The sequence below is a fragment of the Lissotriton vulgaris genome, unplaced genomic scaffold (assembly GCF_964263255.1).
Source record: "Lissotriton vulgaris unplaced genomic scaffold, aLisVul1.2 SCAFFOLD_214, whole genome shotgun sequence".
NCBI lineage: Eukaryota > Metazoa > Chordata > Amphibia > Caudata > Salamandridae > Lissotriton > Lissotriton vulgaris.
The window spans coordinates 926,369-944,887 of record NW_028243866.1 but is presented as its reverse complement, the minus strand read 5'-3'; the positions used below and the strand labels follow the sequence as shown (position 1 = coordinate 944,887).

The 18,519-nt window shown below is 45.1% G+C and overlaps 2 protein-coding genes across 2 annotated transcripts in view; one reads left to right on the top strand and one right to left on the bottom strand.

The window, feature by feature from the left end:
* LOC147668214 (voltage-dependent calcium channel subunit alpha-2/delta-4-like) overlaps positions 1–18,519 on the top strand; it is a 987,093-nt gene that overhangs the window by 631,539 nt on the left and 337,035 nt on the right. The gene's annotated exons all lie outside the window — the stretch shown is intronic.
* Positions 8,296–18,519, bottom strand: part of LOC147668215 (leucine-rich repeat and transmembrane domain-containing protein 2-like) — a 69,212-nt gene continuing 58,988 nt past the window's right edge. Inside the window, exons 3-4 of the mRNA XM_086948697.1 lie at positions 13,000–13,590; positions 8,296–9,140 (exon numbers count right to left, since the gene is read on the bottom strand). Of these exons, the coding sequence (XP_086804823.1) occupies positions 8,698–9,140; positions 13,000–13,590 (1,034 nt within the window). The 3' untranslated portion in view covers positions 8,296–8,697. The remainder of the gene's footprint in view (positions 9,141–12,999; positions 13,591–18,519) is intronic.

The following is an 18,519-nucleotide window of genomic DNA, read 5'->3' as shown; positions in this document are numbered from 1 at the left end:
AGGAATGTGTTTCAGCCTTGGGGAGGTGGAGGGGTTATGTGGTTTTGTAGCTCCTTGACAACTGCCATGTACCTAAACCTTTGTTTCTCCAGCTGCACAGTAAGACAGAGTAGTTGACTGAGTGCCTGCTCAAGAGGTCAGCGTGAAAGCAAATAGTCACTTGTTTAAATGGTCTTCCATGGATCCTTCTGATGATGATACAATGAGTGCCTTTCCGATGAGTAACGAAAATATCTATTATTTAAGAGCCTAGATGCAACTCAGTTTGTAATGTAATGTAAAAAGGTATTTATAGAGCGCAAACTGTCGCTCCGAAAGGAGCATCCTGGCGCTGAGGAAGGTAGCTTAGGGGAGTGGAAGAAAAGCGCTAAATGGCGGCAAGTACATATGTGTCTGTCAGGTTATATAACCAGGTTTTGAGTTTCTTTCTAAAGTCTGCTTCCGTAAGTTGCATTCTGAGGTTATTTGGCATGGCATTCCAGGCTTTAGGAGCTAGGACGCCAAATGATTTGCCTCCTTTCGTTTTGAGATTAAATTTGGGGACGTTGGCAAGGTTGAGCCCCGCTGATCTCAAGACTCTGGTTGGGTTTTAACGACAAAGTCTTTTCGACAGATACCTTGGGCCACTATCATTTAAGGCTCTGAAGGTAGGAAATAGGAGCTTAAAAAGAATGAGAGTTTGTGGCATGTGCTTTAGAAATGCCCAGCTTTCTAGCTGTGCCTGTAAGATTAAAGGGTCCTCTTGTAAGCAGGGATGACTTCTCCTCTATGGCTTTAGCAAGAGCAAATAGCAAGACATCCTAACTATGCCTTGATGATTGATGATGGTTTGGATTTTATAAAGTGCTCAAATACTCAGAAAAAGGGTGTCCGGCACTGAGTAGAAAAGAGAGAAGTCAGAGCGGAGAGGTCTAACCTGAAGCGCTACCAGTATTCGGGGCTTCCTTCCCTCATTCATGCAAAGATGTTGCCGATTTTACCCACGAGTCTATAAAAAACAAGGGGATTTCTGGATAAAAACTTCTTCTGCTTGTCGGTCAGCCACTTGTCAGCCACGAGCATGGCATCGGACGCGCCTTCTTGAGCCCTTCCATCTGGTAATAGCTCTAATCCACTCAGATACTAGAGTCTTTGTGACCGAGATCTGGCAGACTTAAGAGCACAGATAGGATTGTGATGAAATAAGTATCAATCCTCTTCCCTCCTTCATCTTGTTGTGTCTATCTGCACAGTCAAGGCTGTTGGGAAATAGGGGCTGAAGAGATCATAAATGCTACTCTAAGTCACAAAAACCTATGTGGTAAAAACAAGCCGTGTAGACCGGCCACGCTCTGCCCTGTGCCTTCCTCATTCTTTCCCGGTCACATCTGTCTCCATGGTGATTCCCAGGATCAGTGATTTCTCTGGGATTGATGTCCAGTGTCTCTTATCTAGAAATGCTGGTTTACATCAAGTAGATGATGTGCCATAACCCTTCAAGGTCTGCCCGTTCTTTGACTCTGTGGTCCTATACAACACACATTGTTTGGGAGCTTCTGCTTTAATGGCGTTCTTGCATGCAGGGACACGCAGTACTTGGGAAAGTTGTAGAGTAAATGCAAACAGCAATAAAGGACTACCAGCGCAATGACATATCCAACCAGTGTGTCAAAGAACCTGTGACTGCTATACTGTCATGACTGGAGGTTTGTGGTAGCGTGCTCACAAGGCCTTTCAGTTCATTCAGACCCAGTAGCAGAAAAGAGTATGGATCGCGACTGTAAATTGAAAGCCACGTGCATGTGGAATGTACCGAAATATCTCACGTTAAAAAAACAGAGAGTATTTCAATTGGAGCAGGATGGACCATTCCTTCACAAAGAAAAGGATGGATCTTGAGAAGCAAAAATGCATGTTACCATCTTATAGTTACTTAAATTTAACTGGAGAGCCACAGGCAAAGAACGAGAAATAGAAATATATCTCTCAAGCAGTCTGGCAGCTATCTTGTACTGGAGTGTCTTTCAATTCTGTCATATGGGAACTTCATCAAGTAACCATAGAAACATATTTTTCCATCACATTATAAAGATAAGTGGGAAACTTTGACTTTTTGAAATAAGTAGTTGTGGCCATCTGTAAATAAGTATTTAAAAATGGTGCCAAAATATTAATTGGTTTGCAATCAAAATTGTCAGACAATATTCCTCATAATCCACAATATATATTTTCCCACAAACTGTAGGAAAAGCCTTTATTCTAAATGCCTTCTTTGCAGAAGCCATGCAGATCCTCTGAGAATCATCCTGAGATTCCTTAGAATTCAGGGAGCCAAGGTCACTCCAGAAGCAGTACAAAATTTAGTTGGCATTTTGTGAAAATCCTGTAACAATGTGAATTTCTCCCATGTTCTAGATGGATGCTGAAATGAGAGGCTCTGTTTCTTGGAAGAGTATATTTGAGGTTCTGAGTGATATAAAGTTGACCTGTCCGTATATTTTGAATCCCTTGTCGCTACCTTGACACAACTTTTACAATTCCCCAACATTAGGATGACAAACTCGAGACACAGATCTAAAAACAAAGCATGGGAAGCACTTCGGGCACTAAGCCTCAGGTAACCCTTAAAGTGCTAAGTATCAGGCGTACCTATGACCAGGTGCTACACATTACAGACTTTTTTTGTAAAATGTCTTGGTTTGAGGACAATAACTCATCAGGTAGGGGAGTGGTTATACCTTAAAAAGTAATTGCAGTGCTCCATAAGGGCCTTCATGCAGTACAAAACTTTTTAATGGTGAAAGAGAACATCTGCCCCACAGGTACCTATGTCGTCTGTAGACAAAAATGAATGAAGGGATCTCTGCACCTAAGGCGGTCTTAGAGTTTTAATTCAAGAGAAAGTGTGATCAGTAAAACAAACCTGCTCCTTAGGGACCTATGATGTCTTCAGTCGTGCAAGAGTATTGTTGAGTGAGATAGGACATCGGGCCTATAGGGTTCCTGTGTCTTCAGCTTAGAAAATGCGTGGTTTGGTTGGAAAGTCACTCTTGTTGCCCACGTCTCTTTGGGTAATCTTCAAATAAACAGTGTTCTGATGTGTAGGAACTCCTCCTGCAGAGGATCCAATATTGTACTTGGGTCAGAAGAAAGGATAATTTAAGTGAAAGGAAACACTATACCATATGGATCAGTTATGCCTTGGGTCACGACAAAGCTATGTGTTTGTTTGGGAATAGGGTAGTTCCCCCTCTCCCAAAAATCAATATCATGTTTAGTCTGGAAAAGGTTTTCGATGAGATGAATCACTTAATCAAAAAAAACATGAACTGTGGTCAGTTTCCCAAATCCTATGGTAAGCTTACCGAAGAATAATATGGCCTCCCTATGTGAATCAGTATTACGTTTGGTCTGTAGTAAGCTTCAAGTAAAATAAAACATCCGCACCGTAGGGATCAATGACTTCTTGTCAATCGTAAGCCAATGGTAAGTAAAGGATCATGCTTCAGAGATACCAACACTGTGTATAGGTCTAGAGTAAGCTTAGGGTCAGAAAAGACTTACTCTCCACAGACACCTATAGTGTTTTAGGTGGATAGTTTACTTTGAGTAAGAGAGGGATTCTGCTTCACAGACCCTTGTGCTGTGTTTGGTCTGTTGTCTACTTAAGGTTTGGGGGGGGATCATGCTCTGCAGACTCTTACACTGTGTTTGGGTTTACAGAAACATAGGGTAAGAGAAGCATCCTACTCCACTCACCCATACACTGTCTATAAGTCTGTAGTAAGTTTTCTTTGGTTAAAGATAGCATCTGCCCATTATATTGTGTTTGTGCATAGGTAATATTGGTTAGAAGGTGGGAGAACGACCATCCCTTTTTGTTGGGTTAGAAGAAAGCCTATGGATGCTTCCAGGTTATTATGGACACGGTTTCCAGGCCTGAACTTTCACCTGATTCTCTCATGCATGCTGGATGTTGTAGTTTTTGTTTTATTCAATTGAAGTAACTATCCTAAAACATCTGAAAACAATGATTTGTAAGTGAGTCAATATCTGTATTAACCTTACGTGAGGTAGTCACCATATGAAAGGAAGCTTTCAGGGCCGGAGCGGGCACCAGATGCAGCACTGGCAGCAAAACATTTTCAAGCCAGTTGCATTTTCTTCCTGTTTTGTCTCTTTCCTTCCAGTATTTCTCCCTCTCTCTCTCTCTTTCCATGCTCTCGCTCCGTTTGCCTTAACATGCCTCTAGTGGCTCCAGCCCCCCTCAAGGGAACGCCTAATGGGATAAGTACCCAACGCGGTTTGCAGCTTTGTTTTGGTGTCCTTTGCCTATGAGCAGGCTCTCAATCTCCCAATGCAAAGCAGTGTCCAGAAAATGAAATTGAATTCTCTTCGTGTGATGTATTTCACTGTGTATAAAACATTCCTCATCCTCTGTTAAAGGGTCTAATAGAGGTGGAAATAAACCCCCCCGCCCGTTGACCAAAAAACAGAGTTTTTTGTCTCACTTCGCTTTGCCAGTAGACGTTCTTGTGTCCAACTGTGGCTCGTAAGGTATCTACCTTGGGACCCACTTCTGCCTTTTCATTTCCTGTAACAGAGATGGTTTTCCCTCAAAATCAAAAGATGTCTAGTGGTTTCTGAGAAATTAATGTTTCTGCAGAGTCTGCAAGCTCATTGGTTTTCTTAAAAGAAGCTGATTTTAGGAAAATGTAGGAACCAAAGGCCTGGAAGTAGCTTCATGATTAATCTGTATCACTGACGCGAAAAGCGGGGACCACCAAGTTCTGAGTGAACTTAGGTGCCCCTGGGACAAGGAAGTGGGTATCTAGTGTTGTCTCCAACAAAGTCAACACATTTCAGAGGCTTCCAGCACAAGCACTGTCCACTGGAGAAAAGGTGAGCTTTCAGCAAACAGCAGAATATCAAGGACACCCAAGAGCAGACACCATTGGAGGTTCATCAGCAGGTAGCAGTTATCCAGTTATATTGATACAATAGTCTGATCTTCCTTTCAACCTTGGACCACGTCAGGCAAATAGCCTCTGGGACCTGATTCCAAATGTACTTGTATAGCCGAGAAACCTGAGGGCATCCGAGTACATGGCGGCTTCATTCAGCACATTACACCGCTCAAACTCAAGCCCTTTTTTACTTGAGTTGGTCCTCTACTCTCCATCATTAGGGTTTACTATAAAAAGTGATCTGCTTGGTAGTGCGTTATCAAAATCTCCTCTTTGAGCCTCTTTTCACTTGGTGTGAGCAACTTCTTGTTTTTGTCACACCGTACACCCTTATGCCTCCTATCTTTGGAAATCAAATATTTACCAAGGTACAGTAACAAAGACCAGACTCTGAAATCAAGGCCATGCACTCCATTCCCCATCGAGCAACTCAAAAACCCGCCAGGATGGCCGGGAAGCCTAGCTGTCCGCTTGGTTCAGACTAGGGTTCTTGGTAGTCACAGCCATTCTGGACCACAGTGGAGGGAGGAGCAGTTTCTTCAAGTGAGTTGGGTATACAGTTAACCGAGCATGAGTGTTAATAGCAGCCTGCATCTCACCCAAGGTGCCAAATATGTGTGTGACATTTGTGGATGTCATTGATACAGCGCTGCATATGTAACCCTCCGACATACGACCAAAACAGATGCATATGTAACCCTCCGACATACGACCAAAACAGATTGTGGAACTTGAAATAATTGTGCTGCCAAAATAAAGAAAAAATGGCAGTTTTATTTTTTGTGTTTAGCTATTTATCTTAACTGTCCTACATTTCGGATCAAATAGTACTTTGTAGCTAGTGTTCATGTATGTATTCTAAAATCAGGAAACATCCTGAACAAATACTCCGGAGCAGCGAGTTACAGTGTTGTTTAGGGAGTCGTTGTTGAGGAACTCGTTGTTCCAACATACAGCCATAGTGTGGCAACCAGCAGCACATATGAGTTAGTCTTTTATTGATAAGTATATAGAAAAATCTTGTCCTTCATACCAGGGAAAGGCCCAGCTTGACCACAGCTTCTCTCAAGAGAACAAGGCATCACAGCATGTGATACTGCCGCCATAGGGGTGCTGCAGAATACTACCCATCAGAAAATAGATTCTGGCTAAATGTGAAAGTGACTTTAGAAAAAACTATTGATTATTTGAGTGCACTAGCAAATACTAGACTCCTCCTTAGGAGTGGAGAACAGATTTGTGTTATCAGGCGAGACAGTGTCACTGATGTGAGTACATGGGTGAGAGTTTTGAGTGCCACACACTGCCTGCAGGGACATGTGATAAATGTATGGAGAGTTGGATCTTGGTCATGGCACAGGTTGGGTTACGGTCTAAATCAGAGGTGGATGCCAATGGAAAATCGTCCAAGTGTGAAATCCAGGCGATTAACAACTCATGGAATTTAATCCCACAGGCTATCACTGTGGTGATAGTACGCCTTAAGCAGTTTTTCAAGAAATAGAAGCATTCACCATTACCAACAAACTTTATTCTGGTCTCAGAATGTGTTGTACCAGAACAAGCTCCTCGTAGAGGCGTCCAACAACCCCTAAGGCTGCTCAGAAGAGAGGAAAGTGTCCTTCTCCTACTTGTCTGAGGGGAAGTTTCTTATCATCTGTCTAGTAAATCACTAAAATCCTCTCTATTCACTTGCATCCACAATGATTCACCCAGTCGCTATTTTAACTTAGTTTTTGCTGAAGACATCAAAATCATCTCTAATGAAACTAAAGTTACACCAAGGGTCCGAGATCCCAAAAGCTGGTCATTGCAGCAGAGACACAGTGAGCCACTCAACTGGACAGGCATGTTAAGTGGTAAACCAGTAGATGTATATGGATCTCTGATTGCACTGTCAGTGGACATGAATGGAGCGTCTTCTCCTTTATCTACATGGAATTGCTAAAATACACTGTTATAGCTACAACTTTCACGTACGCATTGCATGGGGCATCAATTTACGGGCAATTTCCCTAAAGTACAAAGCAAGTTATAAGACAGGCATCCAAACCCTCTATATTCCTCTCTCTGATGGCCATAATCATTCTAACTATGGACTAGCACCCTTGTGTCCCTCTCTTGATACCGAATAAGGGCAATCCAGATATACTCAGTGTGTGAATGCTGCTTGGCAGATGTGAACATCTTAAAACAAATCCCTTGATATTCAGGGAAAGAGCATTTTCTGAAAGAAATTATACACATTTAAAAAAAAAAAGGAACACACCAATAGAAGAAGAATCAAAACAGTTAGGAAATATTACCTATATTGTGTAGCTAACCAAAAGACCACGGATTATCTTCCTGAAAGGCTTTTACAAAACATTTTCAATATAATATGAGATGAACAAAAACATTCTAGTAGCATTCGAGGAAAGACAGTCATGTGTTACTTTACCAGTATTCGCTTTGTTTGGAGGAAAGCAGATCATGCAGGGATAGGACAGAATGGATCTTTGACCATCTTCTTCCAACCATATCCCCCAAATGTACTGTCCCACCGCTGCACTTTTTCCAACACATACAATTACCTTGCAATTAAAATAGAGTTCTATGTCTGTACAGGTCTGTCTTAAAATGCAACAAGTTCATTTCAGACATGGCTACCATGTCTCAAATGATAAAGTAAACAGAGAGAGAAATGTTCTTCGGATGAGGAAGAGGGCATGGAATGTCCTGTGAACCATGGTGAGTCGGGTGCTAGCGACAAAAGAGGAAGGGATGCAGCCACTCGAGTCTCTAAGCATGTTGTTGTTCAAAGAAGATGGCCTCCTTATTCCTGGTGCATGGATGGAGATGGGCTGAGGCACAACAAGGGAGGTAACAAATGAACATAGGATGTACCGGTGACATAGCACTGAATGCTTGAGGTCTTTGATCTATAGATTGGGGCTTTTTACCATCCTTGCATATGATGCCAGAATTAGCCCTTTCCTCCTTGTGACACACAAAAAACATTTAGAAGGTTCTACTTCCACCTAAAAACCCTGCCCCAATGTCCTTGCATCCCAAAAGGAATGGGTTAACATCTGTTTTGGTTGGTTGTTGCCATTGTCCTCTAAATGAAGTGTTGTGCTGAGAAGAGGAGGGGTAATCACATTACTGGGCTCCATAGACGTACCAGATTTCACCATTATCAGCCACTCGCGTACTTGTTTCTATCCATCGTAAAGGGGAAATCAAGTCCTTTTGTACTCCTCCCAGCTGCTCCCCCACTATGTGTTCGTCAGAGAGAGTCTACTTGAGAAGCAGCATGGTCCAGCCTCAGTGGTTGCGTTATGGCTGATAAATGTGCCCACACGGATCTGAATTTAGACCTGCATCCTATTTTAAAGACCATGCCCTAGGTACCTTCCTCCATACACAACTCTTGAGCCATGCCAACCAAGGATGGGTATGAACCTGGTAGATCTGGAAGTAAAAGGTGACTGCAAACAGCTGTATCGTTCGGAGTGTTGTGGGCTACTATTGACCTGTGGTTGGGATGACAGTGGTAAGCCATGCGGCGCTGTGCCCTGTTCCAACATGTGCTGGGTGAGAGTGAGGCTGAATCCGCAGCACTGAAGAGGCCTCTCAAACAAGAAAAAAGGGGGAATGACCAGGGTAAGCTAGAACCAGGGCAACAGTGCCACGCGATTGCTCGTCAGTCATTTCCTTTCGAGGAGAGGTGATATCACTTGACCCACACAAAGTCTGGTGGTAGATTTGTTCATGCCACAGATGAGATCTGCTTTTGCTCCTCATTCTCCCCCTCGGCATCGCTCATGAGTGGCTGCCTCTTCTTCAGCTCCCGATGGTACTTGGCCATGAGGGAAGCGTAGATGCATCCATAGGCCGCTGCCACCACCATCATGATGCACACAATGCCGCACACCACGCCGGCGATGATGACGGTACCAATAGCGCGCCGCACACTCACTGGCCGGTACCTCTGTCTCTGCGGACACTCGGTGGCTGGCACGTGGTCCGACTTGGACTCCGGCGGTGAAATGCTGCTCTTGCTGCAGGGGGGCTCAGGCCGATCCACCACCAACGGGCTGTTCTCATCCTCCAGTTGGGTGCAGTAGTTGAACATCTCCATGGGCACCATGCGCATGTCCCTCCCGCGTAGCTCTTTGGGCAGCGTGCACTGCAGCTCGTCGACCTTACCCCCTGAACCAGGAAAGAAAAGAGATGATCATATCTTAATGCCACCAATGAATGCGAACTCAGCTAACAAGGCCAGCAGCTGTCCAGGATTAGAAATCCCAGAGGCAGTGACGGGTACTTCCATAGCACAGATTTTTATTCCAACAAATATTTCAGCCATGCTCTCGCTCTTACTTTTTCTATGTTGGTCATCTTGCCTTTCCCTCTCTCTTTTTCTCTTGGTCTTTATTGCTCTCTTTCTCTCTCGCTCTCTTGTCTTTTTGTCTCTCTACCTCACCACCGTATTCTCTAACTTTTCACCTCCTCAACCCTTATCTTTCTCTCGGTCTCTCTCTGTCTCTCCCACTCACTTTTACTTTATTTCTAATTTATTTTTGGTTCCACAAACCATTACCGCAAAATCACAGTAATTTCACACATTATTATTAAAAATGACGTTGTCTCGTTCACACACACTGCCTCTCCCTTTATTCCTCTCTCACCGTCCACTTCTCCCGTTATTTTACTGGGCTACTGCTGTGTATTACAGGTGGCAGCTAAAAGAACCTGTTCCAGGTTGTGAATTAGTGATGGGTGTTACAAGATGTGAGCTATAGCTAGCTGTCACAGGTGGTGAAATAGCACCAGCTTTTCCAGGTTGTATATCAGTGCTATGTGTAACAGGCGGCAAGCGAGCAAACCCTGTTACAGGTGGTGAACTCGTTGTAGCTGTTCCAGGTGGTAAATTAGTGCTAGGTCTTACAGGTTGTGAACTAGATATAGCTGTCACAGGTGGTAAACTAGCTCCATCTGTTCCAGTTGGTGAATTAGTGCTAGGTGTTACGAGTTATGAGCTAGAGCTCTTTACCACAGTCGGTGAACTAGATATAACTGATGAAGTAAAGCTAACGATTTCAGGTGCTGCACTCGCAGTAGATGAACTATCCCTAGTTGTTCCAGGTGGTAAATTAGTGCTAGGATTTACATACTGTGAACTAGAGCTAGCTAGTACAGGCAGTGCCCTAGCGCTAGATGTTACTGCATGTGAATCAGTGCTAGCTAGTACAGGCAGTGCCCTAGCGCTAGATGGTCCTGCATGTGAATCCGTGCTAGCCGGTACAGGCAGTACCCTAGCGTTAGATGTTACTGTATGTGAATCAGTGCTAGCCGGTACAGGCAATGCCCTAGCGCTAGATGTTACTGCATGTGAATTAGTGCTAGCCGGTATAGGCAGTTCCCTAACGCTAGATGTTACTGCATGTGAATCAGTGCTAGCAGGTACAGGCAGTGCCCTAGCGCTAGATGTTACTGCATGTGAATCAGTGCTAGCCGGTACAGGCAGTGCCCTACCGCTAGATGTTACTGCATGTGAATCAATGCTAGCTGGTATAGGCAGTGCCCTAACGCTAGATGTTACTGCATGTGAATCAGTGATAGCCGGTACAGGCAGTGCCCTAACGCTAGATGTTACTGCATGTGAATCAGTGCTAGCAGGTACAGGCAGTGCCCTAGCACAAGATGTTACTGCATGTGAATCAGTGCTAGCCGGTACAGGCAGTGTCCTAGCGCTAGATGTTACTGCATGTGAATCAGTGATAGCCGGTACAGGCAGTGCCCTAACGCTAGATGTTACTGCATGTGAATCAGTAATAGCAGGTACAGGCAGTGCCCTAGCACTAGATGTTACCGCATGTGAATTAGTGCTAGGATTTACATATTGTGAACTAGAGCTAGATAGTACAGGCAGTGCCCTAGCGCTAGATGTTACTGCATGTGAATCAGTGCTAGCCGGTACAGGCAGTGCCCTAGCGCTAGATGTTACTGCATGTGAATCTGTGCTAGCTCGTACAGGCGACGCCCTAGCACTAGATCTTCCCGCATGTGAATCAGTGCTAGCTCGTACTGGCCTCACCCTAGCACTAGATCTTCCCACATGTGAATCTGTGCTAGCTGGTACAGGCGATGCCCTAGCACTAGATCTTCCTGCATGTGAATCAGTGCTAGCTCGTACAGGCGACGCCCTAGCACTAGATCTTCCTGCATGTGAATCATTGCTAGCTGGTACTGGCGTCACCCTAGCACTAGATCTTCCTGCATGTGAATCAGTGCTAGCTCGTACAGGCGACGCCCTAGCACTAGATCTTCCTGCATGTGAATCATTGCTAGCTGGTACTGGCATCGCCCTAACACTAGATCTTCCTGCATGTGAATCAGTGCTAGCTCGTACAGGCGACGCCCTAGCACTAGATCTTCCTGCATGTGAATCATTGCTAGCTGGTACTGGCGTCACCCTAGCACTAGATCTTCCCGCATGTGAATCAGTGCTAGCTGGTTCAGGCGATGCCCTAGCACTTGATCTTTCTGCATGTGAATGAGTGCTTGCTGGTACAGGCGATGCCCTAGTGCTATATGTTAATTAGTGCAAGCTAGTACAGGTGACGCCCTAGCGCTAGATGTTACCTCATGTGATCTAGAGCTAGGTTGTACTGGCGTCGCCCTAGCGCTAGATGTTACTGCATGTGAACTAGAGGTAGCTGGTACTGCTTTCGCCCTAGCGCTAGATGTTACCGCATGTGAACTAGAGCTAGCTGGTACTTCGTCGTCCTAGCGCTGGATACTACCGCATGTGAACTAGAGCTAGCTGGTACTTTGTTGCCCTAGCTCTAAATGTTACTGCAAGTGAACTAGTGCTAGCTGGTACAGGCGACGCCCTAGCGCTAGATCTTACCACATGTGAATCCGTGCCAGCTGTTGCAGGTAAAATACTGATATTTCTCAACGCCTGTGCTTATGGAATGTTTAAATTGACTGGGATTTCACAGAGGCAGGGTCTCCAGGGCTCATCCTGTACAAAAGTGCCCTAGGTAATTCCAACAAGAAAATGAAGTCTTGTAGCCAAAGTGCCTGCTAAATCTTTTCAAAGTCTGTACTTTAAAATTTAGAAAAAGCATGAAAACTCACAAACAGTAAAACGGGCATAAAAAACACGACCTGACTAAAATACATCATGTCTGTAGAAGTTTGAAGATCCTGTCCTCACACTCTCTCAGGAGTAGCCTGTTGTGCTTGGTTCCCTGAGGCTAATAATAACAATTCTAGGGCACTCCTGCACATATCAGCTTCATCATCACCAAAGATCAGCCTAGGGTATCTCTACCTCTCAGCTACAAAGAACAGGCACAGAAGATTGACACGAGCTTTTGACTCCGAAGAGCCACAACAGCAGTGGTGTCTTGGCTATAGTAAACCAATGTCCGACCGTGTCCTTTCACTAGTAGATGCACTTTTGGCCTACTGGAAGCATCCTGCAAAGCTCCCAGTGCCGGATTAAACCCTGTGGAGAACCCCAGGCTGCTGAAATGTTGGGGCCCCCCTCATGCACCAGTAGTTTTACAAACTGAGAGCTGCCTGAAGATGAGCTTTTAAGAGACAAACTGGTATATGAATCTGATGTCTCTGGTTTATGTACTTCAAGTTAATTATGGGTACATTACATGAATATAGTATTTTCGCTGTAGAGTTTTTTATGTAAAGTTTTCGCTTCTTTGAGATAGCTCATTTGTTTCTATCTTTTGGAAACAATGTTTAAGAAAGCTTGATTGTAATTTTCTTTCAAGATCAAATCAATATTATTTTGATCCATTGTCGTGGGGCCCCTAAAAGGAGTGGAGCCCATAGGCCGGTGCCAACTTTGCCTATTTGGCCAAGCTAGTTGACTGTAGCGCGTTAGTCTACAGCCAGCTCGCCTCGTCTCCTGTTTTCCTTCCCTAGAGGTATGGGTCAGGTACCCTAGCACCGACAGTCATTACCTCAGGTTCACCTAGACCTGTCCTAGCCTTCTCAACGTATGTAAGAACCAGTGGGTACGGAAGCACCAGCTTACCTCGATAAGAGAACCACTCCATCCAGTGCTTGAACTCGCGCAGGTTGCAGTCGCACTCCCAAGGGTTGTCCCCCAGCTGGATCTGCTGCAGGTTGACCAAGGCCTCGAAGGTCACTCTGTCCAGGTTCTGCAGGCGGTTGGAGCGCAGAGAGAGCAGGCGGAGGGCCGGCAGGTCATCGAAGAGGCCGGTGGGCAGCTGCGAGAGCCCGTTGAGCGAGAGATCGAGCCGGCGCAGGAGCACAGTCCGCTGCAGCAAGGTCTTCTCCAGGCTGCGGATGCTGTTGTTGCGCAGGCGCAGTTCCGTCAGGTTGGCCAGCTCGCCGAAGACCTCTGGGGGCAGCTGGTCCAGGAAGTTGTTGGAGAGGTCCAAGCGGTGCAGGGCGGATAGGTTGGCGAAGGCCAGGCTGGGCAGGCTGCTCAGCTTGTTGTTCAGGAGCAGGAGGGTGCGCGTTTCAGGCGGGATGTCCGAGGGGATGGAGGAGAGCCCCAGGCTGCTGCAGTCTACTTCCAGGCTACTGCTGTTGCACGTGCAGGGAGCTGGGCAGGAGAGCAGGGACTCGGCTGCACACAGGGTCAGCCAGCAGGCAAGCACTGCAGGGAGAGAGGAAGCAGGGTTAAACCAGAGGGGCGTGTCCCATTCGCATCATGCTCAGCTACCAACCAATCAATGTGCTCCTCTCTGAGTGATCGCCCACAATACACTTCGACACTCCATCAGTGTGAGCTAACGGTGCCATATGAGTGTCGTTCTGTGTGTGTACGTTGACTCCATCTGTGTGAGCTTACCACAAGGGATTTAGGACCATGGACTTTAAACAAAATACTTCTAATTAGGCAACCCAGTGCAGTTACCAATGAAGGGGACTAAGATCAAAAGAAATACCATAAAGGGACCTACAGAGCTGCTCAAAGCTGCCAGCTTACTGAAAAACCATAAAATGAGAGCCTGTCTCTCACACTTCTTTGTCCATCACACTGCTAGGCACTGCACCCCATAACACAACAACAGTGTAAATCAGCTCTCGGAGAGGTCATATCATGCTGTATCGGAGTGTGCATGGCAGCTCTTCGTGCACATTAGCTGTCCTTCAGTGTGACTTTACTACTAGTCCTATTTCAAAGTTCACATCTGTTCTCTGTCCGAGCTTACGACTAGTTCCAAAACATGGAATTCCCTCCCCACTCACCTCCGCCTCACACAGAACCACCTCTCCTTTAGAAAGCAGCTAAAAACTTGGCTATTCGATAAATAATGCACCCACCCTCTCACAAGCGCCTTGAGACCCTCTGGGTGAGTAGTGCGCTATACAAATCTCTGAACTTGAACTTGAACATCGACACATATGTATGTCAATGCTACCTCATGGTGAGTTCACTGCTGGCAGGATCTGAATGTGCTTGTGAGCTCTCCATCAGCGTAGGTTTCCGCCTAGGTCTGTCTGATTTTAATAAGAGCTTTCTTTTAGTGTTGAGATGACTATACAGATTTCCATCAGTGTGAAATGCCTCCTATTGGAAGGTGAGAGTGCTCATGTGAGAGCCAGCAATGTAAGCTTATCTCAGTGAAACCCAAACCTATGCACATCAGCAATGCCTTATGCTGAGTTTATTCCTTGTGAGCTCTCCATCAGTGTCAGATTACTCATAGTGACGTCTTTCTGGACATCTGTGTGAAGTTATTCCTATTGGTAGTTGAGAATGAATGCACATCAGTTCTCCATCAGTGTAAGCGTACTCAGCGTAATACACGAACGTGTGCCTCAGCCGCCCATCAATGTGCTCTTGCACTCTCTATGAGTGTGATGGTACTTGTGGTGTCTGAATGGCATCTCAGGACTGTTTCAGTGTGAGTTTACTGGTGGTGGTCTCGAAGTGCATTTGATTTCTGGATCAGTGTGAGCTTCCTTTTAGTGGTTCTTGAGTGTGTACTTTAGGGGTACGTCAGAATGACTCAACACAGGTGTAATTTCAGGCCACCAACGAAGTGCACCTGGGGAACTCCAGGTTTCATTAGACATGCCTACATCACTTTGACCTTAGACGCACCACTCTCACTAGTGCCCAAGTCTTTTCTCTATCATTACTAGCCTACTCCTGGTGGTGCCTGAAACGGACAGATCGGGCCAGCATCAGTGTGAGCTGATTCTAGCATTTAAATGACGTCTTCTTTAGTGCGATAATACATAACTTTCACAAATCAGTGCAAGTTTGAAGTCAGTTTGCTAGTCAGCACGTACATACCAAGGCTCGTTTTTAGGTCTCACCTAGGCAACGCTTGCGCTGTCTCTTCGAGACATGCTGTATTGATGAGATGGGAATGAAGCTCCGACCACTTTCCACCCATCTTTTTATTTGGCTCCTGTCACTGTCCTTTGTAAATTGAGCCTTTTTATTGGTCAATAGGCTTAGTAGTCTCTCCTTAGTACCGCCTTTTCTCTTCTTGTAACCTCCCATGAGGACACCCCTTTTTACATGTGTTGTTACTCAGTACGTTTTATGTACAGCCCGTGAGCAATACTTTCTTAAATTACTTTCTCCTATAGCAGGCTGAACATGCTGTCCTTCAACTGCTTGCTTTTCAAACAGCACGGCACCTGAATTTTATCTTATCTTTTTTTGCTTTAACAATGGCAGCCGCGCCATTAATTCTGCTCAGGCTATAATTTATTTTTTGGAAGCCTGGCACGCTTCACTTTATTTTATGTTTTTTTTAATCAACGCTTTGATTTTTTTTCAACAACGTGGCACGCTTGATGTTAAAGAATGGCGGTCCCACATTTCTTTTGGTATGTGCAGCTCTGGAACTCCTACTGACCAGACATGGCTTCTTCCCTTGTTACTGCTGTACCTTAAAGTATTGTTGCCATCTGCTAATCACCTTCTAGGATGCTGCATACGTCATATCCAATCCTGGGTGTCAGCAGTCGGTCTCAATTTTTTTCTGACCAATATTAAGTCCTTTCTCATTAGTGGCCAATATTGATTCTTCCACATAAGTGGCTAATATTGAGTCCTTCCACTTTAGTGGTGGCAAACTTCAATCCCAAATTGAAAACAGACTTATTGAATGCAGTTGGCTCACTTTGTCCCTTTCTCATCCCGAGCGTCAAGGCCCGCAGGCGTCTACGTCGGTCACTTCCTTTAATTCTACAAGCAAACGAAGAGGCTATCGGTAACAGTCAAGCCCCTACAAAGACCAACCTCTTCCCGAAAACCGTGACCATCCAGTCCATCAGAGCAAGCTCTTGTCCTCCAGCACAGTGTGGAGGCAGCACCCTGCCCCCAGGGCTCCCAGACTCCACTCTCACACCCTGGAGCTCGACCTCCATGCCGTGGACAATGCCAGTACAGCCACGTCAACCCCAAGGCTCTTTGCTGGCTCGCCCTCCTGTCACCTAGCAAATTCTGCTAAATTAACTTTAAACATACAGTTACCACAACGGCCAGCAGGAGGTCAGCCTTTGGCAACTGCAGGACCTTTGCTTTGAAAGTGGAGAAACCTGGAGCTGCCGGTGAAGAGATCTTTAGTAAACAAATAACACAATAGTGCTTGCTGCCCTAGCTATGTGGCTTAGTAGAACTATAAGTACCACTTGTACAATAATGGATATTACCTGACAGAACAGTGATCATGTTATCGTCCACAGAAGGTGACACGCCAAGTAGGCCCTACCAGAGCTCACTACATTGACTTGCGTATGTTGCGCACCACTTTCTGCAGTAGATGTGTGAGTCCTCTGAGGTCTCTGAGAAAAAAAGCGAAAAAGATTTGCTGATAGGTGTGGGCACAGCTTTGTGCTCAGCTACCATCTTTCCACATGTGCTTTCTGCCAAGCTGCTGATTGACATGGGCCTCTCTTTTTCAGGCGCCTCGAGACAAAAGTGTGTCTTCTAAGCCACTGCTCTTGGGACATAGCGAGGCATGGAGCGGTGAACTGGCTTAACCAGTTGTACCTGTCTAGGGTCCTTCGAACCCGCCTGCGCGGCAGCTTGAGACAGTGACTGCCATGTCAGCATACCTAGCGCTCTTTACTGCTGATGTAGGCGTACTCTCCTTCCTGCTTGATAATACCTTTTGTAACTGTATTCCTGGGTGAAAATATGAGACACTCCTTAGGGGTTGGGCCAACTCAGCCTCAAAGTCAATTTAGAGAAATCATGTGTTGAGTGTCAATTTTCAAAAATTCTACCACCTAGCACTCTTGCCTGTCTGCTTCTTGGAGCTATGTGTATTCTGGGTGCCGAGAGGTCCTGGCCCTACAAGGAGCCCATGTCGAAAATGACTTGGATAATCCAATATGCCCATGAGGACCAGGGTGCTTCTTCTAATATGCTGCAAAAGATGTCCTGTGGGACTCATTCATAAAAATACCCCTTTCGCGTGATTCTGAGATGTTAACCTTACGTGGATCATTCGTTTCATATAACATGAAAACCAAACACGTCTAGACCAGAGAATCCATGAATATTACTAAAGAAGTGCATGACACATTTGTTTTTGTCAATCTTTCTTTTAGCTTACTATGCAAGATTGTGCAATATATACACAAACAAAGCACATGGACCCTGTACAAACCCGGCTGTACAATTATTCAGTCTCTTGGAGATCAGTATATATTGTATACCCACTCTATCCATATTTCTTAGTAAAAAAAGAAAAATCAACCAGGGAACATAATGTTGATGTTCGAGGTGTCCATCGACAAAGGGCTAAAGCAAGTGAGCCGGCAATGGATGCGCTCTGGTAGAGATTCCTTCACCTTTTACATGGGGATCTTAAAGTAGAGTGAGAGACCCTTTTATTTGGTACAACTTTATATTTTTTGCAGTCACTGGAGTATTAGGATGATGACATTTTGAGACCCTTTTTACTAGGACAGTTTTTGGTGCATTAGGCAGATGACAATTGTCCTGATGAAGCTGACTGATCATTAATGGGTCGAAATGTTGAGATTATGCCTTTGGTTGTGTATATGGAGAGTAAGTGTATATGATAGTTACTGATCTCCAAAAGATTGAATAAGTGTACAACAAGGGCTTGTACAGTGTCTGTGTGCTTTGTGTGTATGTGTGTATATATACATATATATATATATATCAAGGCCGCAGGTCGGCAGCCGAAACGCGTCATTTGGACCATGTAACAGAGGATTAAATCTACTGCAACTGATGTCTGAGCACATGTTATTTATCTCTTTTGGTAACACTGCGGGATTTCCAGGTGATATATATATATATATATGCAATATAAGCAATGTGAAAATAGTGCTGATGGCGCGGTGCTCATATATTGCCCAGTTGAAGGCGTAAGCCGAAACGCATAGGCGTCCTGTGTTGGGTGTTGCCATATGCTGACACAATAATAAAACAAGAAATTCAGTACCCGGACATGTACCTGTAATCTGCGTTACCCTTGCTGGAGTTGTGAGGAGAGTGCGCCGGACCGTCGGTTGAAGGCGGCTGGTGTTTTGGAGTTGTATGTGATTGGTTGTGTGTTGTGATTGTTATTGTTGTGTGTGT